Genomic DNA, 24,845 nt, shown 5'->3' with positions numbered 1-24,845 from the left:
AGCTTCCTTCCGAGACATGGTGGCTTTGAACCTATTGAGCTAGGATCTGTTTCTGCTACAACTGTAATAATAATAATAATTAAAGCAAAAGTAAATGAGTGTTTTTTGATTAGTTAACCTTACGCATTTACTGTCGTTATTAGCTAGCTGCAGGCAGCCAGCCTGCTCCATCTATGACAGCTCACTTTGAACTGTGCCATGGAAAAGCCTTTCCTTACACAAACCACCCTTGAATTTCCTTTTCTCTCTCTCTCTCTCTCTCTCTCTCTCTCTCTTACATCTTTGCTTAAAATTTTGGTCAAAAGTCTCAAAAGACAGGTTTTTTGCAGGCTTAAACTATAGGCCTCCAAATGGCACGACCTTTGCTCCTTTCTTTACTGCTCTCGTGCTGCCGCACCTACCTCTCTGCCATAGCCATCAAGTCGAGAGAACAACCCACTTTCACTTTGCAGCATTCTGGGCCCATTTCTCCACGTTAGGGTTAGTCAGGGCACATCTGCTTGTTTTGGGAATTTATATTTCATCATGTTCATGTCCATCTATCTCTCTGATCTATTCTAGTTGGTGGTGACAGCTTGTGCAAAGTGTTAGGATCAGTGTCCTGCTACAATTAGAAGAATTAACAAAAAGACAAGCTTCATGTTGTATTTTTAGCCTTAGCAATCTAAATAAGAAATCACCATAGCATTCACAAGCCAATTTACTATAAAACCTAAGAAACCCAACAAGGTCTTGATCATCATGGATATAAAACTGGGGAAATGGTAGCCTAGAATTTTCAGGCCAGGAAGCCAGAAATCAGGTCCATGTCTATAACCATGCCATACTAAGAGCAGGCTCCACTTAAGCCTAAATGTCTTAGTCATTTATCTACTTGAGCTAGAGGCTAGAGCTGTGGGGACTAATCATGTTTCAATAACTACACTTTACCCTCCTTTCTACGACAAATTAATTGCGGTTTCCTTACCCATCTTATTTTGCTTTGGATCTATGCTGATAGAGCTGGGGCCACCTAAACCAAAACCTCTCCAACAGTGTTTTCCTTTCCTTACTAATATTTTGCTGCCAACCTACTCCAAACTTGATATGAGCAAATTTTGGGAGGAAGAGACATGAATCTTTTAGGTTGTGTCGGTTCCACACTAACAGAATTTCAATGAAGGGCTCTTGGCAGCAACCCGGGGGTGAAATGAAATGTTATGTGCATCCGACACTTTCAAGTTTTGCTCCTTACAAGCATATCCCACTAAATTGCAAAGCATTTCTCAGACGTATAGTAACACTGCTATCACAATGGAGCATTCTCAACTGTTTATATTTATGTATATCAGTAGACTGTCTTACTAAACTTGTCACCATTAAAGTTTACAGCCTCACGTACCAAAGTTACAACAAGAAGACATTCATGTTCACACATGGATTATTTCAAATTGGCCAACTTTTCACAGAATAAACCCAAATTAAGCCATGAAATTCTAGGTATAATTCACCTTGCCGGCCAGAATAAAGATCATGATAACAAGATGATCAATTGTCACAAACACTAGATTATGTTGGCAAACAGGTGTTTCATATATATAAATAGTCATTGATGATTTGATTTCATTGCTCGGTTTGTTTATATGCACTCCCTCCATCGCACTAATATTGATTGTCCAATAAAAAAATATCGTAAAAGGCAGACAAAGTAATAAGATAAGAGGGACGTAAGGAAGTATATATTCTTCACATAAACTTACAAAGATCCTACGATTTAAGCAACACTAACCTCATGGACTACCAGCCTATTGGTTTGTTATGTCCCTGTATTGGTCCTCTATGTTCCTGAACTAAGTAAGAATGGTCCCAATTCATTTATCTCTCTTCATTGGATTTTCTGCCACTTGGACTTGGCAATTACTTAGGGCTGAAACGTGAAGACCACGCCCCTTCCTAAAATATCAGAGGGTGTAACAAGAAACTATTCTGCCAGTATTTGAGTCCTTTGAACAGAGTATTCGGATCATATCCAATCAAGCCACCATGAACCAGGACAAGGAAAATGATTAGTCCATCCATAATCCTAAATCTCAATTAACGAAAAAACAATCTATTCATGCTTAAATCAATCCATGCCATAATCACACAGTGAACATTTCGGTGTGTAGTTCACTTTTAATATCAAGTCATCTTAAGAACAGACATGTAAATGGCAGAAGACAGGGAAAGGAAGGGGGTAATTAGATACGTCCGTATGAGTTGATGTCCTCCTTAGAAAACCATTTCAACTATGCATGGTTTCAACAATTCAAAGTTATTAAAAGTACATTTAAATGCACCTGCTGTCATCAACTAACCTCATGCTGCTTCACCTGCTTCTATTTACTTCACCTTGTCCACCCTTTATATTTTCCCCCCGCTCCTCTGAACGATCACAACTTCCAATCTTCATTCTTTTTTTACTACATCAGACAGAGATGGAGAGGGAAAGAAGCAAGCTGGTTTCTTTGTTCATGTGGGTTGTCGTAGCTGGGTTGCTGTCCCAGAATTTAGTAATTCCAGTAACGTCCACTAGCTTTGGAGAGCAGAAGAACTACTATGCAGCTCCAGACCCTCCTACAGAAACTCCCCCCTCAGGTTTCACTCTCTCTTAGCACTCACATTGCCCCAAAGAAACTACTCGTCATTGCTGCTTATATGTTATGTTAAATGTAATCACTGTCAGTTATGCCAAAATATTGTGCCTTGTTTAGTATATGGTTCATACAATTTGGCTGATGTTCCCATATTAATTGTTATTTTATCTTCTTCTGCCATCCCACAACATGCATGCTCATTCCAATGGTGCTAAGTGCAGGTTCACACGGTTCAGGAGGTAGCTATGGCGGCACAACTCCCTCTCATGGAACCCCATCACATGGAGGTGGCTACCACCCAACACCAACACCATCAACGCCTTCAGGTGGAAATTGTGGGACTCCACCACATGACCCGTCAACTCCATCAAGACCATCACACCCTCCTTCACATGGTGGATATTATCACTCCCCTCCAACTTATGGAGGTGGTAGTCCGCCAACTTATGGGGGTGGTAGTCCTCCGACATATGGAGGTGGCAGTCCTCCAACACCAGTCACTGTAAGCCCACCAACTACTCCCACTATTGACCCTGGAACTCCAAGCATTCCTACACCTCCATTCTTTCCCGCTCCAACTCCACCTATTGGAGGTACATGCAAGTAAGTCACTGTAACTTCCAAATGTTGCTTTCATCATGAAGTTATGACCCTAACAACTCATATTTGTTACTTTCAGTTTCTGGAGGAGTCACCCAGCACTGATATGGGGTGTGCTTGGCTGGTGGGGCACTTTAGGTAGTGCATTCGGAGTGACCAGCATTCCTGGGTTTGGAACAACTATGAGCTTGCCACAAGCACTTTCAAACACACATACCGACGGATTTGGGGCCCTTTACCGGGAAGGGACAGCTTCCTTGCTGAACTCCATGGTAAATAACAGGTTCTCATTCTCAACTAAGCAAGTCAGGGAGAGTTTTGTCGCAGCACTAGGCTCAAACAGCGCAGCAGCAGCTCAGGCTCATCTCTTCAAGCTTGCCAATGAAGGCCACCTCAAGCCCAGGGCCTAAACAAAACCTTCGGTTTGTCAGTTTCTTGAAGCATTTTATCCACTAGTGTGTGCTACTTAGATTGTGTTTGTAGTATTTTCTAAAATCTGTGATGCTAGAGCTTTCAGTTGGATAGATACTGTGTCAAGAATTAAATGTTACGTTTATGTTTTCTTATTGTTAGAATAAGATTTAAGATTTTGGTTTCAATTTCCTCGTACCACACATCAGTATCTATTTGTATTGGGTTTCTTCTATTTGCTTAGCAAACAAAAAGGGAAGAAGATTTTGGTTTCAGTTCCACATATTCTACACAGATAGGAGCTGCATTGGAAGGTACTGGTTACTAAATCCGAAACCATAGTTTAAACCATCTAAACCAATCTCTATTGGTAAAATCAAACCATATCTCCAAGCATTTTAAATTTCAATTAGATCATGTCCCAGACCAAGCATATTGCATGACTGGGGCTGCTCCTAAGAGTGAGAGCATGCAGCATGCTGACTACAACAAAGGGAGTGTGGTAAGAATAAATGAGAACTGAATGCGCATTAAATTGCCATGATACAAAGCAGTGGGACTTGCAGACAGCCCTATGTATTTCATCACTAAATGCACAGCTGTAGGAAATCCATGAACCATATTTAAGAGTTTTGAGCTGCATAAACCGGATCTCACAAGAACAATTAAGATGAGTAGTTATTAACACAACAAACGTAGTACCAAGGCCGTAATGGCTCAATGTCATTATCATATACTAAATATTGGTCTCATTATCATAAAAGGAAAACAGATGTTTACCTTTCATCAACATGAAGAAAACAACGTCTTCATCTGACAAAAATTCTAATGACAATCCTGGTTAACTAGAAGCAATTCCTTCCAAATCACATTTGAAGCAACAATTTTACAATCATGGGATCTGTCTCAAACGAAAGTAAAAAGGAAGCTCAACAAGAAAATAACTGGGCAGGAAGGCCCAGGCACAAAATACCTTAGCACCAACTTGTCATTCCAGCTTTTATTCAAACTCTTCACTATGAGAGAAAGCATTATATCTTTGCTCGCTTTAACCTGCAGATAAGTGAAAGGGAAAACACTACTGTACGTACAATGACCCAGAGCTAAAGTACCAACCAGAAATCATCAACAATGTCAAAGAAAACATGACAATTGATAACAAGGAAAGTTAACAATTCTCTGACAAAAAATATGGGCAATTGAAAACCCTAATAATCAGCTGATTATGGGAAACCACTTTTCATTATAACGTGTTATTGCTCCAAAGTATTTATCATTCTTACTTTCTTTCCTAGAGGCTCAGCACTTCAAGATGAGATACCGAACTTGCCATCTTGATGTTTGTGAGAAAGGAAAATTGTCTTCTTAGATTCCTACCCAGTGTCTCAGTACTTGGTCCTTGCACTCAAATGTCATTGTAGCATTCAACATGTTGTTTCAGACTCACTCATTCAAGGCAAATACAGATGAGGTGAATTATTAAACTCAATCTAACTCCATTCATTTTCTAAAGTTGGACCTAATTTGTGATGGTTATGGAAAATTAAATAAGTCTAGAAACAGCTACTTCAAATGGTGGCAATAGCATGAAGCATAAACCCTTCGGGAATCTGATTCACCATTACACTGAGAATGATTTCGAGTCCACTGATGATTTTCAGGACACCTCAGGTGACAATGTAAATAATTCTCTAAGTTTAAATCTGCCACAAAAAAAAAAGTTTCAAAGCCATTATCAAAATTAACTATTGCTAACAGCAATGTCAAGAAGTAACAAATAAGCTAAGTTGCAACGGTTAACACATACAAATTCCAATAGATATAGTTTGAAATCAGTAAATTTTACTTGCAGTAATGAACAAATTAAAGTAAATAGTGTCAACAAGAAGTTAATAAACAAGTGTGGCTCCCATATGATCATGACAGATGCGGCTGCCCCATAAAACTTTCACCAAGCAAAGCCAATCACAGAAAGTAGATCAACACAAAAGAAAATAATAATAAATCAAGGTACATTAATTTCATGTGTCATTGTGTTAAGAGACATGGATAGAGGGAAGTCTAGTAATAGAGAGAAATTCAATTAGAATACATTCATGTTTCCTTTTAACATTTTGAAAATTTTGATTTACTTTAGTTACTAATAAAATCAGAGGGCTGCTTGCAAGAGTAGAGAAGATATGAAATCAATGCAACAATAAAACGCATACCAACCCACGCTTTAAATATAACTAGTTGGGGTTCAAGCTCTCCAAGACAACAGAAATGAACTTGTGCAAGGCCAAGGCATCATGACATTTTAGTAACTTAAATCATGTACATCAAGAAATAAGAGAGTGCTAGCTGAAAGTTAATTGAGGGGGATATACTTAACTAACACATGACTTTATAGTATTTGATTTTTATTTTTATAAATTTGATAAAACAATATGGTCTAATGATTGGGCTTGTATCTCATGTAAAAGGAAGAGCACCACAAGTATAGAGTGTGATGTTGCTGATATTTCCTTCAGCATCTACAGCCTTGAGTCTCTGAACCTTGTTTGTGGTTGTTGATGCAGGCACCAGATCGGACTGAGCTGCATATGCAAAATGCTTGAATAAATGAAGAAGGCAACCAAAATTTATGACTTCCCCGGACAACATAATTCTAGTGACTGAATTCTAGTTACATTTTTAACTCCAGGAAACTATGGCCAAGAAGTCTGAAGAAAAAAACAGAAAAAGAAAAGGCATAAATGGAGAAAATGTACAGCATGTATTCATATAGTTATAAAGATCTTAGGATAAATTAAGATGCAACTTCTTCAGAAGATAACACAGATAGCACAAGTCTGAGATAGAAGCCACTAAGACTAGGATCAGATGCAAGGGTAATCCAAGCTAGTATAATATACTGAAGTCCATGAGACCATTAGATTCACTCAAAAGACATGTTCTTCATAGAGTGATTGTATTTCTGGTAAGGTTGTGCCATCAAGAATGCAATTCACAATGTAAAGTCTCAATCATGGATACAGCAAGTAGCAAGCTGCATTTACTTTATTCATTGAAACTCAAAGTCCATATTTGAGAAGAAAGGAAAGTAAAAAACCATGAGGAGGGATGTTAAGGGAAAATCTAAAAAAATGTTAAAAATCCTACCACATGAAGAATGGATGCCACAATCTCACCAAGACAAATATTAACAACCAACATTGAAAAATAGCACTGAGGTAGTAACAGATTTATACACACACAAAGAGACCAAAATTTTGTAAGCATTTAAGCTACACAAACACTGTATATGATTAACTGCATCAAGTCAGTATCCAAAATCACTTATTCAAGTCTCTATGTCATATCTTAAAAGGAAACAGGGAAAAGGCTTTGTGTCACTAAGGTAGCCAAGAAAAAGGCTTTTATTGTTAGTTTCTCCATCAGCTTTGAGTAGTGACCCAAGCCACAAACTAGAGCGACTTTTCCACAACATGAAATGGAAGAAGACGGTTGAAGGGGGAAGAATCAGGAGGGCCATTTGTTTGCTCTCTTAGATAGGACAAAACTTCATATAAGCATTTCTTTTACCTTTAAGGAGGCTAATTCCTAGCTCATTAAAGGAAAATTTATGATTTTGGCTATACTTATTTCAACATTAGCAGTGGCATTGACTTTTGATATTATACAGCTCTGAGCTTCGTGTTTTTTATTTTGATACAAAATCCAGTGAGCACATACATCTCTATATTCTCCAATAACACAAGCATAAGATTTCAGAAATTAATTTTAGGAGACCCAGATGCAATATGCAAATACACTTGTAGAGTACAAATTTTAGGGATGGAGAGATGAAGTGCCGCACACCAAAGTATTGAGATAAGTAGAATAGAATTCAGAAAAAAGAATTGGAAACCCTGCTGGAGCTCAAGCAACATGGACAAAGAGTAGAAAACTGAAATCATAGAATAGTAAATAATAATGCATTTCACATATTCTGAGTAACAAGACCTGGCACTCAAGTAAGAATTAGTTCTATTCATAAACAGAATCATCCGGTACCATGATATTACAATCAACCTTTGTCATATCCAGTATTAATAGATACAATTAGCAGAGATTTGAATATGTAGCAATATTAATTCCTTCAAACATGTGAGAACAAAAAAAATCATTTACTATCTAACTAACTCAGTGTAGACTATTAATGTATCTTGCACATGATTTTCATGAATATGAAATTTTGGAATACTTAATAAAAGAATTTATTTAATAGAATAAATAACTACTAATATCGAGTCATTTATAAACAAACCCACAATTACAACTCCAAGATATCAAGCCCCATAGCAAAATTATACGCGTATAAATGAATTTGTTTTGTTTGTAAGTTTCCATCATAGTCTTTTAAAATATATAGATCTAGTTGCTGGCTGGGATTACATCAGATGGAGGGATTTAGGCTTATAGAGGAGCACAGATAGGAAGAAAATGCCAACTCAAAAAGTATATAGAGGAAAGATACATCATTCAAAGCAAGCATAAGAAGACCTCTCAAAGGCCACTAAGGATACTTTGCAATTCCACAAAAAATATATGAAAAACTATTCAGAGTGTAATGAAGATTTTTTTTGCGACATATAGTTAAATTTACCTAATACATAGTGCATGCCGCAGTTTGGTTTTAGTGCAAGTTAGGAGCTTTACATTCTCTGGTCCTTAGTTGTTTACAGACAAACTTCAAGCAGTAAACAATTTAATCCAGTAAAAGTTGAGGGATTGTAACTATGAGCTGTATGTACAAATCACTTCTGAATAGACAGTACTTCAGTTGGAAACAGTTTGCAAATCTCTTCCATGGCTGAGAAAGGAGAATGTGGCACAAAGGAATAATGCTCAAGTCATATGAGATTCAAACCATTTAAAGATCTGTTCAGATTGCAAGCTAGTCATTTCATGGTATGCAAAAGCAAGATTTAGCTCCTCCTGAACAGGATGCACTAAGTCCTTCTCCAGAAAAGTAGTCTTACTTTCCTGGAGAGCTTGCTTCCAAGGTGTTGCACGCCCATCCCTTTTCATATACCCATTCTCATCTATAAAGCCTTTCTCCTTGAATAAATTGAACAATCTAGCAGAAATAGTCTGATCAAGACCTGGGATTCTGTCAGATAGAAAGGTTGTTGACAGAGGCAACTCCATGCATTCAATCTCTGCAACATCAATCCCTTTGTTTTTCAAAACTTCCATAAATTCAGTTATCTTTTGTTGCCTATGTACATCTTTTGGCATGTGCACGAAAAGGGTTGGCGGATAGTCCTCTATGATGTCCATTTGATCAAATATTCCTTCAGCAATCATAAGTGCAATACTACTAAACTTCAAATCATTAGCCAGTGCAGATACAAAGTATCCACCAGAAGAGGCCCCCAAAGCCACAAGAGGAAGCTTTTCAAGGTTCTGTCTCTTAACCCACCATCTTATAATATCTTCAACAATCAATCTTTCCTTCCCAAACGTCCAACATCTCCCTGCACTTGATATGGTCAAGACAGCAAATTTCCGAGCAAGAGCATGAAGAACAAGGAGCCTTTCCTCCGGCAAACCAACACATTTAGGGCATTTAGAAGACCTATCCCAAAAGTTGACAGCTCTCCCACTACATCCATGAGCTAGAAAAAGAACAGCCTTAGGCAAATCAGGTATTTGCCATATCAAATCCGTGCCATTCCTGAATTCCCTTTCAGGATTAAATTGCACCAAAGACTCAAACCCATTCCATTTTTGGTTCGGTAGGCCATACACCGGAATTGGGTTTTCATCATTTTTGTGGAAAAACGTTAGCAATGCTACTAAGACTGAAACAAGAAACATAACCGGCACCATAACCGGGCATCTTTTAGGTCCATTCCATGCCTTTGGCTTTGTTCCACGATTCAACATGACTATCAACAGAGAAACAATAAGAATCTTGAAGAATTCCAAAACGTATAAAAATTATAAAAAAAAAAACCCCTAAATGTAATTAAAATGATTCACAAGTTCGGAGTCCAGTAATTGAGTGTTGAATTAGTCTAAGAGTCTCAAAGGTTGTTTGAATAAATCTGAAATGCTAGACAATATCACATCTAACTTGGAGAAGGTAAACACGAATATTTGAGATGCCAAATGAAAGAATGAAAACTTCGGAATTAAAGAAGGAAACAATAAGTAAATACCTGCAAAAATTTTTGGGGTTGGAGATCTACTCCTCTGGTTTTCAAGCCTCGAGAAAGCCGTGCATCTGTTTCCAGTCTTTGCAGCTTTGGAAAGGGGTTTAGGGGGTGTAATGTAAAAATATATTAGTATACTAAAAAAGTATAAACATAACAATTTATGGGGTAATTTCACCTTTTTTAATGTACTTTATATTAAGATAAAAACAAAGGGAATTCTTCCTCAAATTTGGTATTACAAAATACTATGAATTAAAGTTTGAGTGAACTTAATTTGTTGAAGTAAATGAGTTTAAAGAAATTGTCATTTCCACCAAGTAATTCCTTTTGAATTTGTAGTACTGGGAAAAGGATAGATTCTCGACAATGCTTTATCTCAGTGTAAAAGGGAGATTTTGTAAACTTCACATTCACCATTAGTGAATTTGATCTAATTTTATAGTAATTTGTGAATTTATTTGATTTATTTTTATAGATTTTTTCTTGTTATGTTTAATGCTATTTCTTTTCTTTTCTTTTCATAGTATTTGGTTTAATGCTAATTGTGTTTTAACTTGCTATTTTTATATAATTTTTCATTTACAAAAATGAAATTAAACTTCACAAGTCCTTATCTCAATGCTATTTATTTATTTTTATTTATACATTTGAAGCACATTGCCCTCCATTGTATTGTATTTGTAAGGTACTGATAAAGAAACTTGAATTAGAAGCATCCAAATCTAATTTTCGTGATATATAGAGCTTGCATGCACATGTTTGGCGTATAGAGCAGCGGATCGAGTTGGCAATTGCAAACAACATTGATATCTGTTTCTTCATGCCCACAATATCCCTATCTGTTCTTCTCCGTTATAGACTTATAGTTTTAATCTTTCTAATTTCCTCTGTTTTTGCTTTGAACTAAAAGGAATGAATCAGTTCCGGTACAATTAAGAGAAAGTTTACTTACTTCTTCAACCGCCTACATCTTAAGTCCTTAAAACGCCATCAGAACACAACATCATTTAATGATGCATCTATTTTGCATGGTTTTTTGATTTCTTATCCAGATCGATGAACCATGTTCAACTGTAAACTTTTACTAATGTATACAAAACATTGATTAATCCAGAGAAATCCCAACTTCTGCAAAGATCATCCACCAAATTATTGGCAACATTATCTCGAGGATGTCGAAACCACAAGCTCCAGTAGGACTGCATATTAATGACGGCTACACTGAATTATCTCAACGTTGTCAAATCCCAACTTCATCTGATGATCTCAAAACAGAAGAAGAAGAAGAACCCAAAACAGAGTTGCTACACTGAATTAGCTCCCAGCATTTATTTATTTAATCAGATATCATAGTGCTTGCTGAAAAATAAAATCAAAAAGTTTTGGATGTTCATTTTTCGCAACCACTCTGATGTTAATCTTTCCTTTTTCCGGGCAAATTGATCGAATGCTATCTTCTTACTTATCCAAAAATAAAATAACAAGAACGATTATGTTCTTTCAATGTGTTGAATTTGTGTGATTATAATCTTCTTCTCGTGATAATGAACCTGCTAGGAGGACTCGAGCTAAGCTAACAGAAAGCAGATGGAGTTTGGATGGTGAGGTAAGGTAATCATCAGCTTCCAAAAGAAATTGAACTCTTAAAACAGAGCAACATTTTAGACCAACCCAGAAATTCTCACTGGTTTACGGTGATTTAAAAAAGTTTTTTCTTATCAGGTGGACTTTAAAAAAGCCACCCTAAACTCATTAAAGTTAAAAGTTCTCCACAGTATTTGTCCCCTGTTTTGAGCTGTACATTTCCTTGGTTTTGGTTGTCTGATTTCTGTACTTGATGGCCTTTCAATAAAGGAGCAAGTGGAATGCATTTCATACCGTTGTCCTCCCACAAACCTTAGATTCTAAATTCTTGAAAGTAAATGAACTCATGAATTTGGAGATATAAGCTGAATTATATACATAACTAAAAAGTAGGCAAATCTAATGGGTTTACAGGGGATTGATTTCTGCTTTCGAACAGTAGCAAAGTTGGGAGTGATGAATTGCATTGGGCTATTGACTCAAGGCAAATCCTTCCCTAATGTTCTAGTGAAGCTAGCCCTGAGAGACCACCTTACAGGAACGTAAGGGACAATCAGGGCACTGAAGGAAGCCAAAGCCACAATATCTATATATGTATACCCAAAATTACTAGCAAATAAACTAAAACAAACGCAAATCATTCTAGCTAGACCATTTTCATTTTGCAATCAATCGAAGCCTGTTTGTTCATTTGCAAGTATCTTCAACATTCCATCAGAGAAGTTCCCAATCGGATATGCTCTGATCACAAACTAAACTACCGCCGAAAGGCATGAAACTCATAACAACCAGGAATCAAGGAAAACAGGATTCAAACTGAGTTTGGCAGAGAGCATTCCTTGTATGAATTATAAAATGCCCAACAGTTGAGATCCAGCCCAGGCAAAGACAAGTAGATCTAGCACAAGTCCTCGCAGCCGCTCACCACATCTAATGAATGAGTTACCTTGAGGTGTTTTTTTCTGGAGGGGCGGTGCCTTTGAACATGGATGAAAACCTTCAATCATCTGGCAAGCAAAGCATCATTAATGAATGAGTTAGTAGCTCTTCAAACTGCAAGTGTAAACTGAGATAAGAGTATAATAAGACAGACTTTTACTTTGGTAATTGATAAAATAATAATTAAAGAAGAATCATAATAGTATTTATTTATGTCATGACTTGGTTAATTCAAATCGTCCGTGCGCGATACACACATGCAAGTTCTGTTTTGTCTTTCTTTAACTTTATAAATGCAGTGCGTGTCGCGCATGGACGATCCAATTTAACAGTCATTTGTTTCACTCTAGAATTGGAGCATGGGGTAGCCTAGCTATGCTCCCTAACCCTATATATACAAAAGGGATTTGCTAAATCAATTCCCACATATTCATTTGATGATTGTATGACTTTAAACGTGCATCTCTTGCGATACGACGTCAAGGGCAAATTCAACATCTAAAAAAAGTGGAATGCAGTGACAAGGGACTCAGACAATGGGACCCCATTGTTGTATGAGTTGGCACACACCAAAATCAAGGTGCGAGAGTCACAAGCATGTGATGTAGTGCTGCCTCTGTGTTTTGAATATTTGCCACCCCAGCTTGACAGTGGTGTGGAATTGACTCTCATCAGGACATTCACATGGAGACAGCGAGGCTTCGAAGTTGTAGCCTCTCAATCTGAGGACCTAATTTAAAAGAATGGGGGGAAAATCAGCTTTGCGTTTCAAACTCTTGGATTAGTCGTTTTGGGGACAGAGACATCTGCCTCTTTTCCAAAAACATAAGATTCATGCTTCTTCGGTATAAGAGCTTGAAAGCACTGATTTTATGCAACTTAGGGTTTTTAAATTCAGATCAATGAAGAGGAACCATTTTCATATCTATTTTTTTATTTTATTTTATTTGTAATTTTCACTTATACTATCTCCAATGTGTTCAGATGTGATTCACTCATTGAACTGGACCAAATTTTTAAAGAAATTTCTATATGATGTTCATATGTTAAATAAAACCAGGGACTATGCTTTCAAACAATGAAGTGACATGGAATTAATATATATATATATATATATATATATATATATATATTTCTACCAATTCTTGACTGACGTGACATGACATGAACGTAAAACGGACTTACTGAAAGAAGACAATCTCTCTCCCGCTCTCTCTTTCACTATCTCTCGTTTNGAATTAATAATTAATATATATATATATATATATATATATATATATATATTACTACCAATTCTTGACTGACGTGACATGACATGAACGTAAAACGGACTTACTGAAAGAAGACAATCTCTCTCCCGCTCTCTCTTTCACTATCTCTCGTTTTCTCTTCCAGCTCTCCCCCTTCTTTTTGGTACTTACTACCTTTTGCTCTGGTGCGAGAGTTCTAAATTTTTATTTTTATATTAACTACTAATATAAATTGACGAATTTAAATAATTGGTATTCCTTTAAAAATTTATTCTAACGTACTTTTTTTTACAATAAAAACTCTCCAAACTCTTAAGAAAATCCATTAGTGAAGTCCCTGCGATTTTTTGAAAAATGAAATTATTATAAAAAGGGGAGAAGATTATTTGTGCACGCTGAATCTTCACTTTTCATTATTAAGTTTGACTCTAATGTTAATTGGTTTATGATTAGAATGAATGAGTGAAGAAAATATTGAAGAATCTTTATCTTGTAAATACTTTCTTTATTGTAAAAATATTTGATATGGTCCGAGTCAATTATAAACCAAATATTCGTAAAGATGAAAGAATGGATGTGTGACATGATGTTCTGGCAAAGTGAAATATCTTCTCTCATATTATGCTTACAACTTAGGGAGAGTGAACTTTCACTCTCAAGGGTGTATGTGTTCTTTTAGAATTTTCTTTACAAGGGAAAACATGATTTTTATTCCATTAAACTCTTTAAAGAAGATGAACGCCTTCAAGATTTTTTTTTTTTCGTAATCTACTCAAAAATGAAGACAAGATTTTAAAAGTTGCACAATTCTTCAATTAGATAAGGTTATTCTCTAAGAAGTTCAACATCAAGTTAGTGAGAGTAGCATTCTAGAGTATCTAGGCTATGAGAATAAACTAATGACATTATTGATCATGTGGTTGGCTCGACATGTGTTCTCATATGTTTAGATGATGGGATTTCTCCACCTATCATTCCTTTTCCAATTAAAATCATTACAAGGGATGAGCTATCCTCTTGCACCACTCTATTTGGCCTCTTACAGGAGGTTAGCCTTGTAACATTTTCAGACGAAGAAATCAACTAGTCGGTATAGCGTTTTGACCTATGTAGATGCTTTCGTTTCTCATATGTATTTGCACGAAAAGGTTCAATGCTTGTGTCCCTGCACCTAATGCATATCATCCGCCTATGTATCCTCTTCCATAAGTAGTGTTTCACCAAGAGATAATTATGAGGCTTACACACGCATGATCAGGTTTCAAAGGGCAATGTTCTTGATGTTTTTTTTATGATTGGAAAAAACAAATTACACACACCTATAAATCATCATAATTAAAAAAGCCCCATAAACCATGACAACGATCTTCATAGCAACACAATCCAAAAAAAAAAAGAAAACCTTAGATGTAAGATTAATTCAAACCTTTTTTTGAAAAACCTCAAGAAATAAAAAATCATCCAAAAAACAATATATGGAAATGAGTGAGATTAGGGAAATTTTGAGGTTTTAGGAAGGTTTTATAGGCTTTTAGGTTTTCGGGCTTTTTCAAGAAGGAAAGGAATTCGGGTGGAAATTAATAAATAGAAATGTGGAAGAAAGGGAAAAAGAAAGGGCCGGGTGACGAAGTTTTTGGACTGTGGTTGATAGCAATGGTAGCCAAAATGTGGGGTAAGAGTTTCGAGTTTTAGTCCTTTTTATGGGAAATAGAGAAGTTTTGACAGCAAACAAATTGATAGAAAAATGAAGTAGAAACAAGTATACTGGTAATTTTAAACACGACACGTTAACACGATATGAGAAGATACGAGTTAAACAGGTTTTGGATTTAGTCTTAACGTACTTCGTGTCTAATGTGTCTGACACGTTAAGGCACGAAAATTTTTGTGTCTTAACGTGTCTGACACGATAAACACGTTTAAAATATATTTAAACATGTTTACTTAGTCGTGTTATCGTGTTTAATCGTGTTATCGTATTTAAAAGTGTATACTTGACACATTTATTAATAGTTAAAAACTATTTTAACTTTATATAAATAATTTTAAATAATTTTTTTAATAATTTTTTTATTTTATAAAATGTATAATGTAATTATACATGCTCAACCCTAATTTTTAACTTTTGGTGATTATTTGATATTATTTTTATTTTTATTTTATTATAATTATTTTTATACTTATAGATTTTAAATTTAAATAATAAAAATATATTTAATTGTAAATATTTTTATTTAATCGTGTTAAATGTGTTAATCGTGTTATTAATCGTGTCGTGTCGTGTTACACGTCTATTAAACATGTACGTGTACGTATTTTAAATTTAAAATACGAATATTAAACGTGTCATATTCATATTTAACTTTAACGTGTTTCGTGTCTAATCGTATTTGACACGTTTACGACACGTTAACACGAATTGTCAGGTCTAAAAATAAGATTTTTTCGACGGTGGCGTACGATAGAATAGTGGCGAAAAGAGGAAAGATTGAGAAAGGTTAGAGTGTTTAGTGAGGAATAGGACGAGGGACGACAAAGAAGAAAGAATATTTTTCGAAATAATGATTTGATTGATGGATTTGGTAGGTTTATTAACAGGAAAATAAAAATTTATTTTAGGTAAAATATTTTATAAATAAATTTAATATTTTTTATTATTTAAATAAATTATCGAAAATATTTTTTATTATAATTATTTGATTGTTAAAATGATAAATAGGAACTTATTATAAAACAATGATATCAGTTGATTCTCATATTAAAATTAAGAACGAAAATGAAATGAAAATGAAAAAAATCAATAATAATATTTTTCAAAACATTTAATTACATGTTGTAGTAAAAGTAAGTTTTAATTTTTTTAAAAAAATCCATCTTATATTTTTGTATCATAATACTATGAAAATATCAATGTTCATTTATTATGTAAAATATGACAAATCTATAATTTCAAATACGTATTCATTAAATGACGATCATTAAAATAATTTTTTGTTTACAATTATTANATTTTTCAAAACATTTAATTACATGTTGTAGTAAAAGTAAGTTTTAATTTTTTTAAAAAAATCCATCTTATATTTTTGTATCATAATACTATGAAAATATCAATGTTCATTTATTATGTAAAATATGACAAATCTATAATTTCAAATACGTATTCATTAAATGACGATCATTAAAATATTTTTTGTTACAATTATTAGGAAGATTTATTCAATTTATAAACAAAAATATTAATTACATTGAATAATTTCATTAAATTTTTTTAATTTTAATAGCATTGAATAATTTAAATATTAATATTTTAATTTAATTTTTTTTAAAGTTACGTATTAATTTTTTAAAAATTTAAGTTAAATATTAATATTCATCAAATTTATATTACTAGGCTTAATATAAGAGCATTTTTTCTGTTCTCTAGAAAATGTCTTATTTCTCTCAAATGCATAAAACATTTTACATGATTAATGGATGTTTTTCCTATTAATTAGTAAAATATTTTACATCTATAATAAATTTTTCATCTTCCAAACAAGCTTGAGTCCTTAAAATGTTTTTTAAAATATATTTTACGTCAAAATAAACGAACCCTAAAAAAAAAAAAAGTGAGATTTCGTGAGGTTTTTAGGATATTTATTAAAAATTGAAACGACATCGTTTAAGTGAGAGGAAGTGAAAAAAAATAGGAAGGAGAGGACACGGGTCTGATTAGCCTAAACTCGACTAGATCGGCTCATATTTTGGTTGAGATGTGTCGGCAACTCGGTGCAAGGACAATCCAAATTTTTCTAAAAATGGAGAGTTGGTGCACTTACGTTGAAATTTCAAACTTAATTATTTTATTTATTCATTTACTTTTTTATTAATTTATTCATTTTTATTAATAAATTTGTTTAATTAATTAGTAAACAATAAGCAAAAAGATCTAATGAAGATGAAGATTTACTTAATTAAACTAAATAATAAAAGATAATTAGTTTACGCTCTAAAATGAAAATTTTAGAAAAGTTGTAATGACGATTTTCATAAGTTCTTTTAAGTGAAGGAGGCAATATATAATACAATAACCATTAAACAAAAAACCCAAGTAGTTTATTATCTTTAAAATAATAAAAATTGTAACCTCAATCATAGGCCAACAATTTTTTTAAAATTCTATAAAAAGAATATTTCCTAAAATATTCTACTTATCATTTGTTTTTTATATATTTTTATCAAATTAAAAGAATAATATTAAAATTACACCTTAAAATGGATAATAAATTTAATTTATCCCCTCAAGTAAAATCATGAATTTGTAATTTATTTATCAAAATAAGAGTTTCCGGCAAAATCTACGTGGCAACAAGAAAGCAACTGACTTGCCCTTTATATATTCAAGTTATTAATTGTTGCTTTCGAATGTTCACTGGCTTTTCTATTCATTATGCCACGTGTAACTACTTATCATTTTTTTTCAAATTGAATATTTAACTTTTTTATTTTTGTCAAAAAATTTGTATTTGTTTATTTTCTTTTTTAAGTGCATGTACGACTTTAATCCTTTTTCATGTTTCATATTAAAATAAATAACTTTTTTTACTTTTTGATATTAAAATTTATAATATCAATATTATAATTTTTTGAAAAAATATTAAAAACACTAAAGCCAAAATATTTTTTAATCTTCGGGTTAAATAAACAATATTAAAATAAAAAATATTGGCCAAAAGAAAAATTAAAAGAAAAAGAGTAATATTTTTTAATACCATGTTATTTTCATATTAGTATAATAGGTCACGTGTTTATTTACCAAAACGACTAAAATACTAATTTTGTTTTTTTCTTGCCACAGCATCATCCCTCAACCTCTAAATTGCATCTAACTGACGTCATACCCATTTACTATTTAATAGTCTTTGAACAAATGGGTATTTGACCCATTCACTTTGTGCGATTTTTGTGGCCTTTCATAAAATATAATGATAGGAAAATCGAGTGATGAGATAATATGACAGCCTTTACAGTGCTTTGTATATATGTGAAAGTTTTAATTAAAAGTATTAAAAAAATAAAATTATAACGTTTGATTTATAAATATTTTATAAAAAATGAAATATTAATTTTTAAAATTATTTTTTATGTACAAAAATACAATTTTAATATATTTATATGTTTTTTTGTGTAATGTAAATTTTTATATGATACCATCTCTTAAATAAATCCAGCTATTCATCTTGAAGACAGGGCAACGCATTGATATTTGATGGTTTCTTATCAATTATCTAAAGAATTATAGAAGGAAATTCTATAGATAATCATACTTATCTAATTTGAGTCTTATTATGTTTAGTATAAGATTATGAAGGATTTTTTCATCTAATTAGGTAGTGAGGCTATGCAAAAGTGATATATATATATATATATATATATATATATATATATATATTATTTNTAAGATTATGAAGGATTTTTTCATCTAATTAGGTAGTGAGGCTATGCAAAAGTAATATATATATATATATATATATATATATATATATATATATTGTTTTTTATTTAAGCTAATCATAATCCTGAATATTTTTCCATATCTTTTAATTGGGCATCAAAATTTTGAACTAACATGGTTGAATTCACAGTACAAAGAAACAAACTCAATTGAGCCTTTTTAAACAGTTCACATTCCTTCAAATTTTCAAGGCAACCAAACATTACATAAAAGAGTTAAAGATGGGTCTCTCCGTCAACAACATTAATGTGATCGTTGGATTTTAAGTAATGCCATTAAGACCAAAATGTCAATATGGGTAAAACATGCTAAATGAATGCTCCACGGTACCAAACTAGCTTGGTTATTAAGTAAAATGCTTAAATAATAAAACAAAAACTCTAAATTATATCAATTTATGCTATTACATTTTATAATTTTTATTATACCAAAAATAATTTTTATCTTTTAGTATGTATCAAAAAAAATCTTATTCACTTATTGTATTTACATCAACTCTTAAATTAACCGTTATCAAATTTAATATCAACCGGCAATTTTTTTCCATGTGGTCACGTTATATACCACATTACATACCATGTCGACTAGCAATGTCAATTAGAACTGAACCTAATTACCATTAATTTTTCATTAATTTAGAAAATTGACAAACTAAATTACAATCTATGTGTAATGACGTACTACTTGATCTGTGGTACCAATAGTTATCTAGTTTTTCTTTTTACATATAAAATTTTTCAAAATGATATTTAATCTAATTTTTTAAAATGATATGATAATAATAAGGGATAGATATCAAATTTATTATTATACAACAACCTAACAGTAAATCTTATTATTGTATTTCAATCACATTTAATTTTGTCATTGTATTCTTATTTTGCTTTTTTTTTTTAATTAAAATTAAAGAAAAATAATAGACAAAAGACCCGCATATTGATTATCTCAAATATTTTACACTCTAAGTATTTAATTCGTTCATTGATGCATCATCTCTTGATTAAAAAATTAAATTTCAATATTTGTTCTCTAATTATAAACAAAAATTAAAAAAATAAAGAAAATTATTCTTATCTCTTTCTCTTCAAAATTGTTTAGAAAATAAAAAGTAGTCAAAATCTAATTGAAAAGGAAAGAGAAAAAATGGGGAAAATTAGGATGGTAAGTGAATGTGATTTGGGTCGTAAATGATGTGATAGAGTTGTAGGATAAAAGTATAAAGAAACATGTAACACGTTCCATTTGTTGACGTACCAGAACGTCGGAGGGGCATCTCAGTACTTTTCTTTCAACTTTTCCTGTCCCTCTCAACCTCTAAATTTCTTTCTTTTTTATTAATTAATTAACACAATTAATACGATTAGAAAGATTAAACATACTTTTTATTCGAAATTAGAGTCCTGCATATATATAAATAGCTGCTCACTTCAACTGCCTTCCCTCCACACTGATTTCTCTCTTCTTCTTCTTTTTCTCAACCTTTCTATCACCTCTGACTGAAGCTTCTTCATAGGAGTGCCTAACAAAATTAAAGACAAAAAAAAAACAAAACCCTTTTGCCTTTGACTTCCAACTCCATATTTTCTGTAAGTTTTTTTACTCCAGTCTTTTCTATGCAGCTTAAATTTTCCTCCCTTTTACTTGGTTCTTTTAATTTTTTTTTCAGAAGGCTTAGAGCATATTAACACGGGTTATTCTCCATTTTTTTGTTGATATCTTGTTTGATATAGGCACCCTTTTCCACAGATCTGTTGTTGAGTTGCCACATTATGCTAAACATAATTTCTTTTTGCCCTTAGTGCTTTGCTGATCTCGTGATTGATTATTTTTTCTTTTTAATCCCAATCTGACCTTTTTGTTTGGTTGATATTTGTGTTAATACTAATTAGTGAGCACACGACTAGGTCGCGGTATTTTATTCGCCCCATAACATTCCAAAACTCATTTGGACTGTTCTGTTAGAAAATGATTATGGGAATCAAGTATGGGCAAATAAAATTTTTGTTTGCTATGATCGAGTTTGTCCATTATTTATGTTTGCTGGGGTCAACAGCCTATCATACTGAGTTTTGTTAGGTAATCTTTGCTGGGAATGAATTATTTTGCCCCCAAACTGGGGTTTTCGAGTACTTTTATTTATACCAGAAGTCATATTGTGTTTTCTTACCGTTTTGGTGATGTTCAGTTTTCGTCCTAAATATGTTTCATTGAAACAAGCTGTGTTAAGTCTATTATCTTCCATTTCGAATATTTGATGTGCTGCTTGCTAATGAAGTAACTGATCCATGTTCTAATACTTTATGTTGTTTGACGTCATGTAGAAAGTATTTTAGATGGCTACTCGGTACACACCAAAGAACATCCTCATCACTGGAGCTGCTGGCTTCATAGCTTCCCATGTCTGCAACCGGCTCATCCGTAACTATCCAGACTACAAAATTGTAGTCCTTGACAAGCTTGATTACTGCTCAAGCCTAAAGAACCTCAACCCCGCACGGTTATCTCCAAATTTTAAGTTCATCAAGGGAGATATTGCAAGTGCTGATCTGGTTCAGTTTATCCTTCTTACTGAGTCCATCGATACAATCATGCACTTTGCAGCCCAGACTCATGTTGACAACTCCTTTGGGAACAGTTTTGAGTTCACTAAAAACAACATTTATGGAACCCATGTTCTCCTAGAAGCATGCAAAGTCACTGGCCAAGTGAAGAGGTTCATCCATGTAAGCACAGATGAGGTTTATGGGGAGACGGATGAAGATGCTGTAGTGGGAAATCATGAGGCTTCTCAGCTCCTTCCAACAAACCCATATTCTGCCACTAAAGCTGGAGCAGAGATGCTGGTGATGGCATACGGGCGCTCATACGGACTGCCTGTGATAACCACTAGAGGAAACAATGTTTATGGGACCAATCAATTCCCAGAAAAGCTTATTCCCAAATTTATCCTATTGGCCATGAATGGAAAGCCTCTTCCAATTCACGGGGATGGGTCAAATGTAAGGAGTTATCTCTATTGTGAGGATGTTGCCGAGGCCTTTGAAGTCATTCTCCACAAGGGTGAAGTAGGCCATGTATACAACATAGGCACAAAGAAAGAAAGGAGAGTGATTGATGTGGCCAAGGATATTTGCAGGCTTTTTTCCTTGGACCCAGACGCCCAGATTAAGTTTGTGGATAATCGTCCTTTCAATGATCAGAGATATTTCTTGGATGATCAAAAGCTGAAAAGCTTGGGATGGTATGAAAAGACGACATGGGAGGAGGGTCTTAAGAAGACTATGGAATGGTATGTTAGGAATCCTGATTGGTGGGGCGATGTTTCTGGAGCACTGCTACCCCATCCAAGGATGCTGATGCTGCCTGGAATCGACAGGCAATTTAATGCCCCTGATACGAGCAATAATGATTCCGCTCCTGTTACAAACAATTTCAGTCAGAGCAGGATGTTGGTTCCAGCTCCAAAAAACAATTTACCTGCTCAAAAGCCATCCCTTAAGTTTTTGATTTATGGCAGAACAGGTTGGATAGGGGGACTTCTTGGGAAGATATGTGAGAAGCAAGGTATACCCTTTGAGTATGGAAAAGGGCGTTTGGAGCAACGTTCACAGCTTTTGGCTGATATTCAAACTGTTAAGCCAACCCATGTTTTCAATGCAGCCGGAGTGACAGGTAGACCAAATGTGGATTGGTGTGAAACTCATAAGCCTGAAACAATTAGAACCAATGTTGTTGGCACATTAACCTTGGCAGACATCTGCAGGGAACATGACCTCCTAATGGTTAATTATGCTACTGGTTGTATCTTTGAATATGATGCTACACATCCTCTAGGGTCAGGAATTGGGTTCAAGGAGGAAGACAAGCCCAATTTTACTGGTTCTTTCTATTCCAAAACCAAAGCCATGGTACTTAATTTATTCCCTTTTATAACCATTGACATTTTGGAAATCGTTTTAATTTAGCTGCAAACTGAATTCTTTTTTCGATGCCAGGTTGAAGAGCTTCTGAGGGAGTATGACAATGTTTGCACTCTCAGAGTCCGGATGCCTATATCATCAGATCTTAGCAATCCACGGAACTTTATCACAAAGATTGCTCGATATAGCAAGGTGGTTGACATTCCAAACAGCATGACCATATTGGATGAGCTTCTACCCATTTCAATTGAGATGGCCAAAAGGAACCTGAGGGGAATATGGAACTTTACAAATCCTGGTGTTGTGAGTCACAATGAGATTCTGCAAATGTACAAGGACTATATTGACCCAAATTTCAACTGGGTTAATTTCACACTGGAAGAACAGGCCAGGGTTATTGTTGCACCTAGGAGTAACAATGAATTGGATGCATCTAAGCTGAAGGAGGAGTTCCCTGAGATACTGTCTATCAAGGACTCACTGATAAAATATGTCTTCGAACCCAACAGCAATAGGAAAACCTTCACTGGGGGACTGCCAAAGTAAGCATCTCATAAATATAAACCTCAGAAGCGATCTCTGCATTCTCATGGGTAACATGGTTCGGAATTATTATTTAATTACAATTTTTTGTCATTGACTCTGCCTCTTTTCACCCTTATCATCAATTCATTATCCACCAGTCTTGTTCATTAAATTATAATTTGGCCATCATGATAAGGAGCTATGCAAACGGATTCAGTATATCTACAGCTATCCTGCAGCTTATAGCCCATGTATTCTTTGGATTTTAAGTCATTGTCACTCATTCAATAAAGTTTCATTACAGCTTTACTGCTACTTTAATGTTGTGCTCGTCAATATTCAATTCAGTTTCCTTGTGAATGTTCAGAGTTTATTATTTGACAGTCATGCTTTAATCATCCATATGCCTAAAAGTTGTTTAACATTATTTACCTTTGTAACCTTTAACAATGAATATCAGCAAATTTTCCTTTTCCCATAATGGGGGAAAAGAGAGCTAACACCAATTGTTCCTTGAAAAAGGTGGCATATGTGCAAATTGGCAATTTCACAAGTTACTCTTAATTTATTCAAACAGATCAAAAACCTTTTTTGTTTCTTTAACCTTATTATATACTCTTTCAATTTCAAATGGCATATTCACTATGCCTTTTTTAGATTAAATTTAATCAATTTTCTTATGAGCTGGGGGGCATCTACTGGTATCTTGCTCTTGTTTTACTATGGAATTAATTCCTTGTCAACAATAGATTTGATAAATGAACCCTAGCATTGCATTCTTTCACACTAATTCAGTCATATAAAGGCATGTTGGTAGAAACTCAAGCGAGAAATAGTGCAAATAAGGAGCAAGTAGAAATAATTTGTAAGCTTGCATCTTTCTTGTTCTGCTTAATGCTATACCTGCTTGGAAGGAATGGGGTTGCCTGAAATCAATCCTTATGGACAGCCAAGAAAAGGAAAAACTTTTCTAACTTACCTTGCAAGTTTGTAATGTTAGCAAATTGAAACACATGAATACTAGATGTAGCTTATATTTGGTGACAATATTTCAAATCATTATAGATTCTAAGAACTTCTCACATACATGTCAAAGTGAATCATTATATATTCCTCCATATCTTCATGCTCTATTTCACAATATTTATGTTAAAGATCTAATCTGCAACCGATAATGTTCATCATTCATTTAAAACGCAAGAAGATAATTGAACAACACAAGTATCCAAATATTTAATTTTTATGTTTATATCATTTTCTGCCTGATTTAAATCACTAAATTGGGAGCATATCACTTACAATTCCTTTTAATATAAGTT

General features: G+C 33.8%; 3 protein-coding genes and 1 long non-coding RNA gene across 4 annotated transcripts; 2 read left to right on the top strand and 2 right to left on the bottom strand.

Annotated features, from left to right (window-relative positions):
- LOC18612149 (protodermal factor 1) lies at positions 2,266–3,905 on the top strand. Its single transcript, XM_007048773.2, has 3 exons — positions 2,266–2,616; positions 2,837–3,218; positions 3,295–3,905. Exons 1-3 carry the CDS (start codon positions 2,313–2,315, stop codon positions 3,623–3,625), a joined length of 1,017 nt encoding a protein of 338 aa, XP_007048835.2. The 5' UTR covers positions 2,266–2,312; the 3' UTR covers positions 3,626–3,905.
- On the bottom strand, positions 8,087–9,970 carry LOC18612148. The gene is made up of 2 exons (XM_018129004.1): positions 9,818–9,970; positions 8,087–9,544 (listed from the first exon to the last, which is right to left on the bottom strand). Exon 2 carries the CDS (start codon positions 9,540–9,542, stop codon positions 8,499–8,501), a length of 1,044 nt encoding a protein of 347 aa, XP_017984493.1. The 5' UTR covers positions 9,543–9,544; positions 9,818–9,970; the 3' UTR covers positions 8,087–8,498.
- On the bottom strand, positions 11,750–12,692 carry LOC18612147. Its single transcript, XR_001927696.1, has 2 exons — positions 12,498–12,692; positions 11,750–12,405 (listed from the first exon to the last, which is right to left on the bottom strand). It is a non-coding gene; the product is annotated as an uncharacterized LOC18612147 (long non-coding RNA).
- On the top strand, positions 20,536–23,849 carry LOC18612146 (trifunctional UDP-glucose 4,6-dehydratase/UDP-4-keto-6-deoxy-D-glucose 3,5-epimerase/UDP-4-keto-L-rhamnose-reductase RHM1). The gene is made up of 3 exons (XM_018114108.1): positions 20,536–20,667; positions 21,403–22,989; positions 23,077–23,849. Exons 2-3 carry the CDS (start codon positions 21,415–21,417, stop codon positions 23,545–23,547), a joined length of 2,046 nt encoding a protein of 681 aa, XP_017969597.1. The 5' UTR covers positions 20,536–20,667; positions 21,403–21,414; the 3' UTR covers positions 23,548–23,849.

This window comes from Theobroma cacao, chromosome 1, assembly GCF_000208745.1.
Source record: "Theobroma cacao cultivar B97-61/B2 chromosome 1, Criollo_cocoa_genome_V2, whole genome shotgun sequence".
Classification (NCBI taxonomy): Eukaryota; Viridiplantae; Streptophyta; class Magnoliopsida; order Malvales; family Malvaceae; genus Theobroma; species Theobroma cacao.
The sequence above is the reverse complement of the archived record's forward strand: the minus strand, read 5'-3'. Positions and strand labels throughout refer to the sequence as shown.

Coding starts and splice junctions, on each gene's coding strand:
- LOC18612149 (XM_007048773.2), top strand. CDS start 2,313: ATGCACCTGCTGTCATCAACTAACCTCATGCTGCTTCACCTGCTTCTA. Junction 2,617..2,836: donor TACAGAAACTCCCCCCTCAG/GTTTCACTCTCT, acceptor TGCTAAGTGCAG/GTTCACACGGTTCAGGAGGT. Junction 3,219..3,294: donor CCTATTGGAGGTACATGCAA/GTAAGTCACTGT, acceptor TGTTACTTTCAG/TTTCTGGAGGAGTCACCCAG.
- LOC18612148 (XM_018129004.1), bottom strand. CDS start 9,542: ATGTTGAATCGTGGAACAAAGCCAAAGGCATGGAATGGACCTAAAAGA.
- LOC18612146 (XM_018114108.1), top strand. CDS start 21,415: ATGGCTACTCGGTACACACCAAAGAACATCCTCATCACTGGAGCTGCT. Junction 22,990..23,076: donor ATTCCAAAACCAAAGCCATG/GTACTTAATTTA, acceptor TTTCGATGCCAG/GTTGAAGAGCTTCTGAGGGA.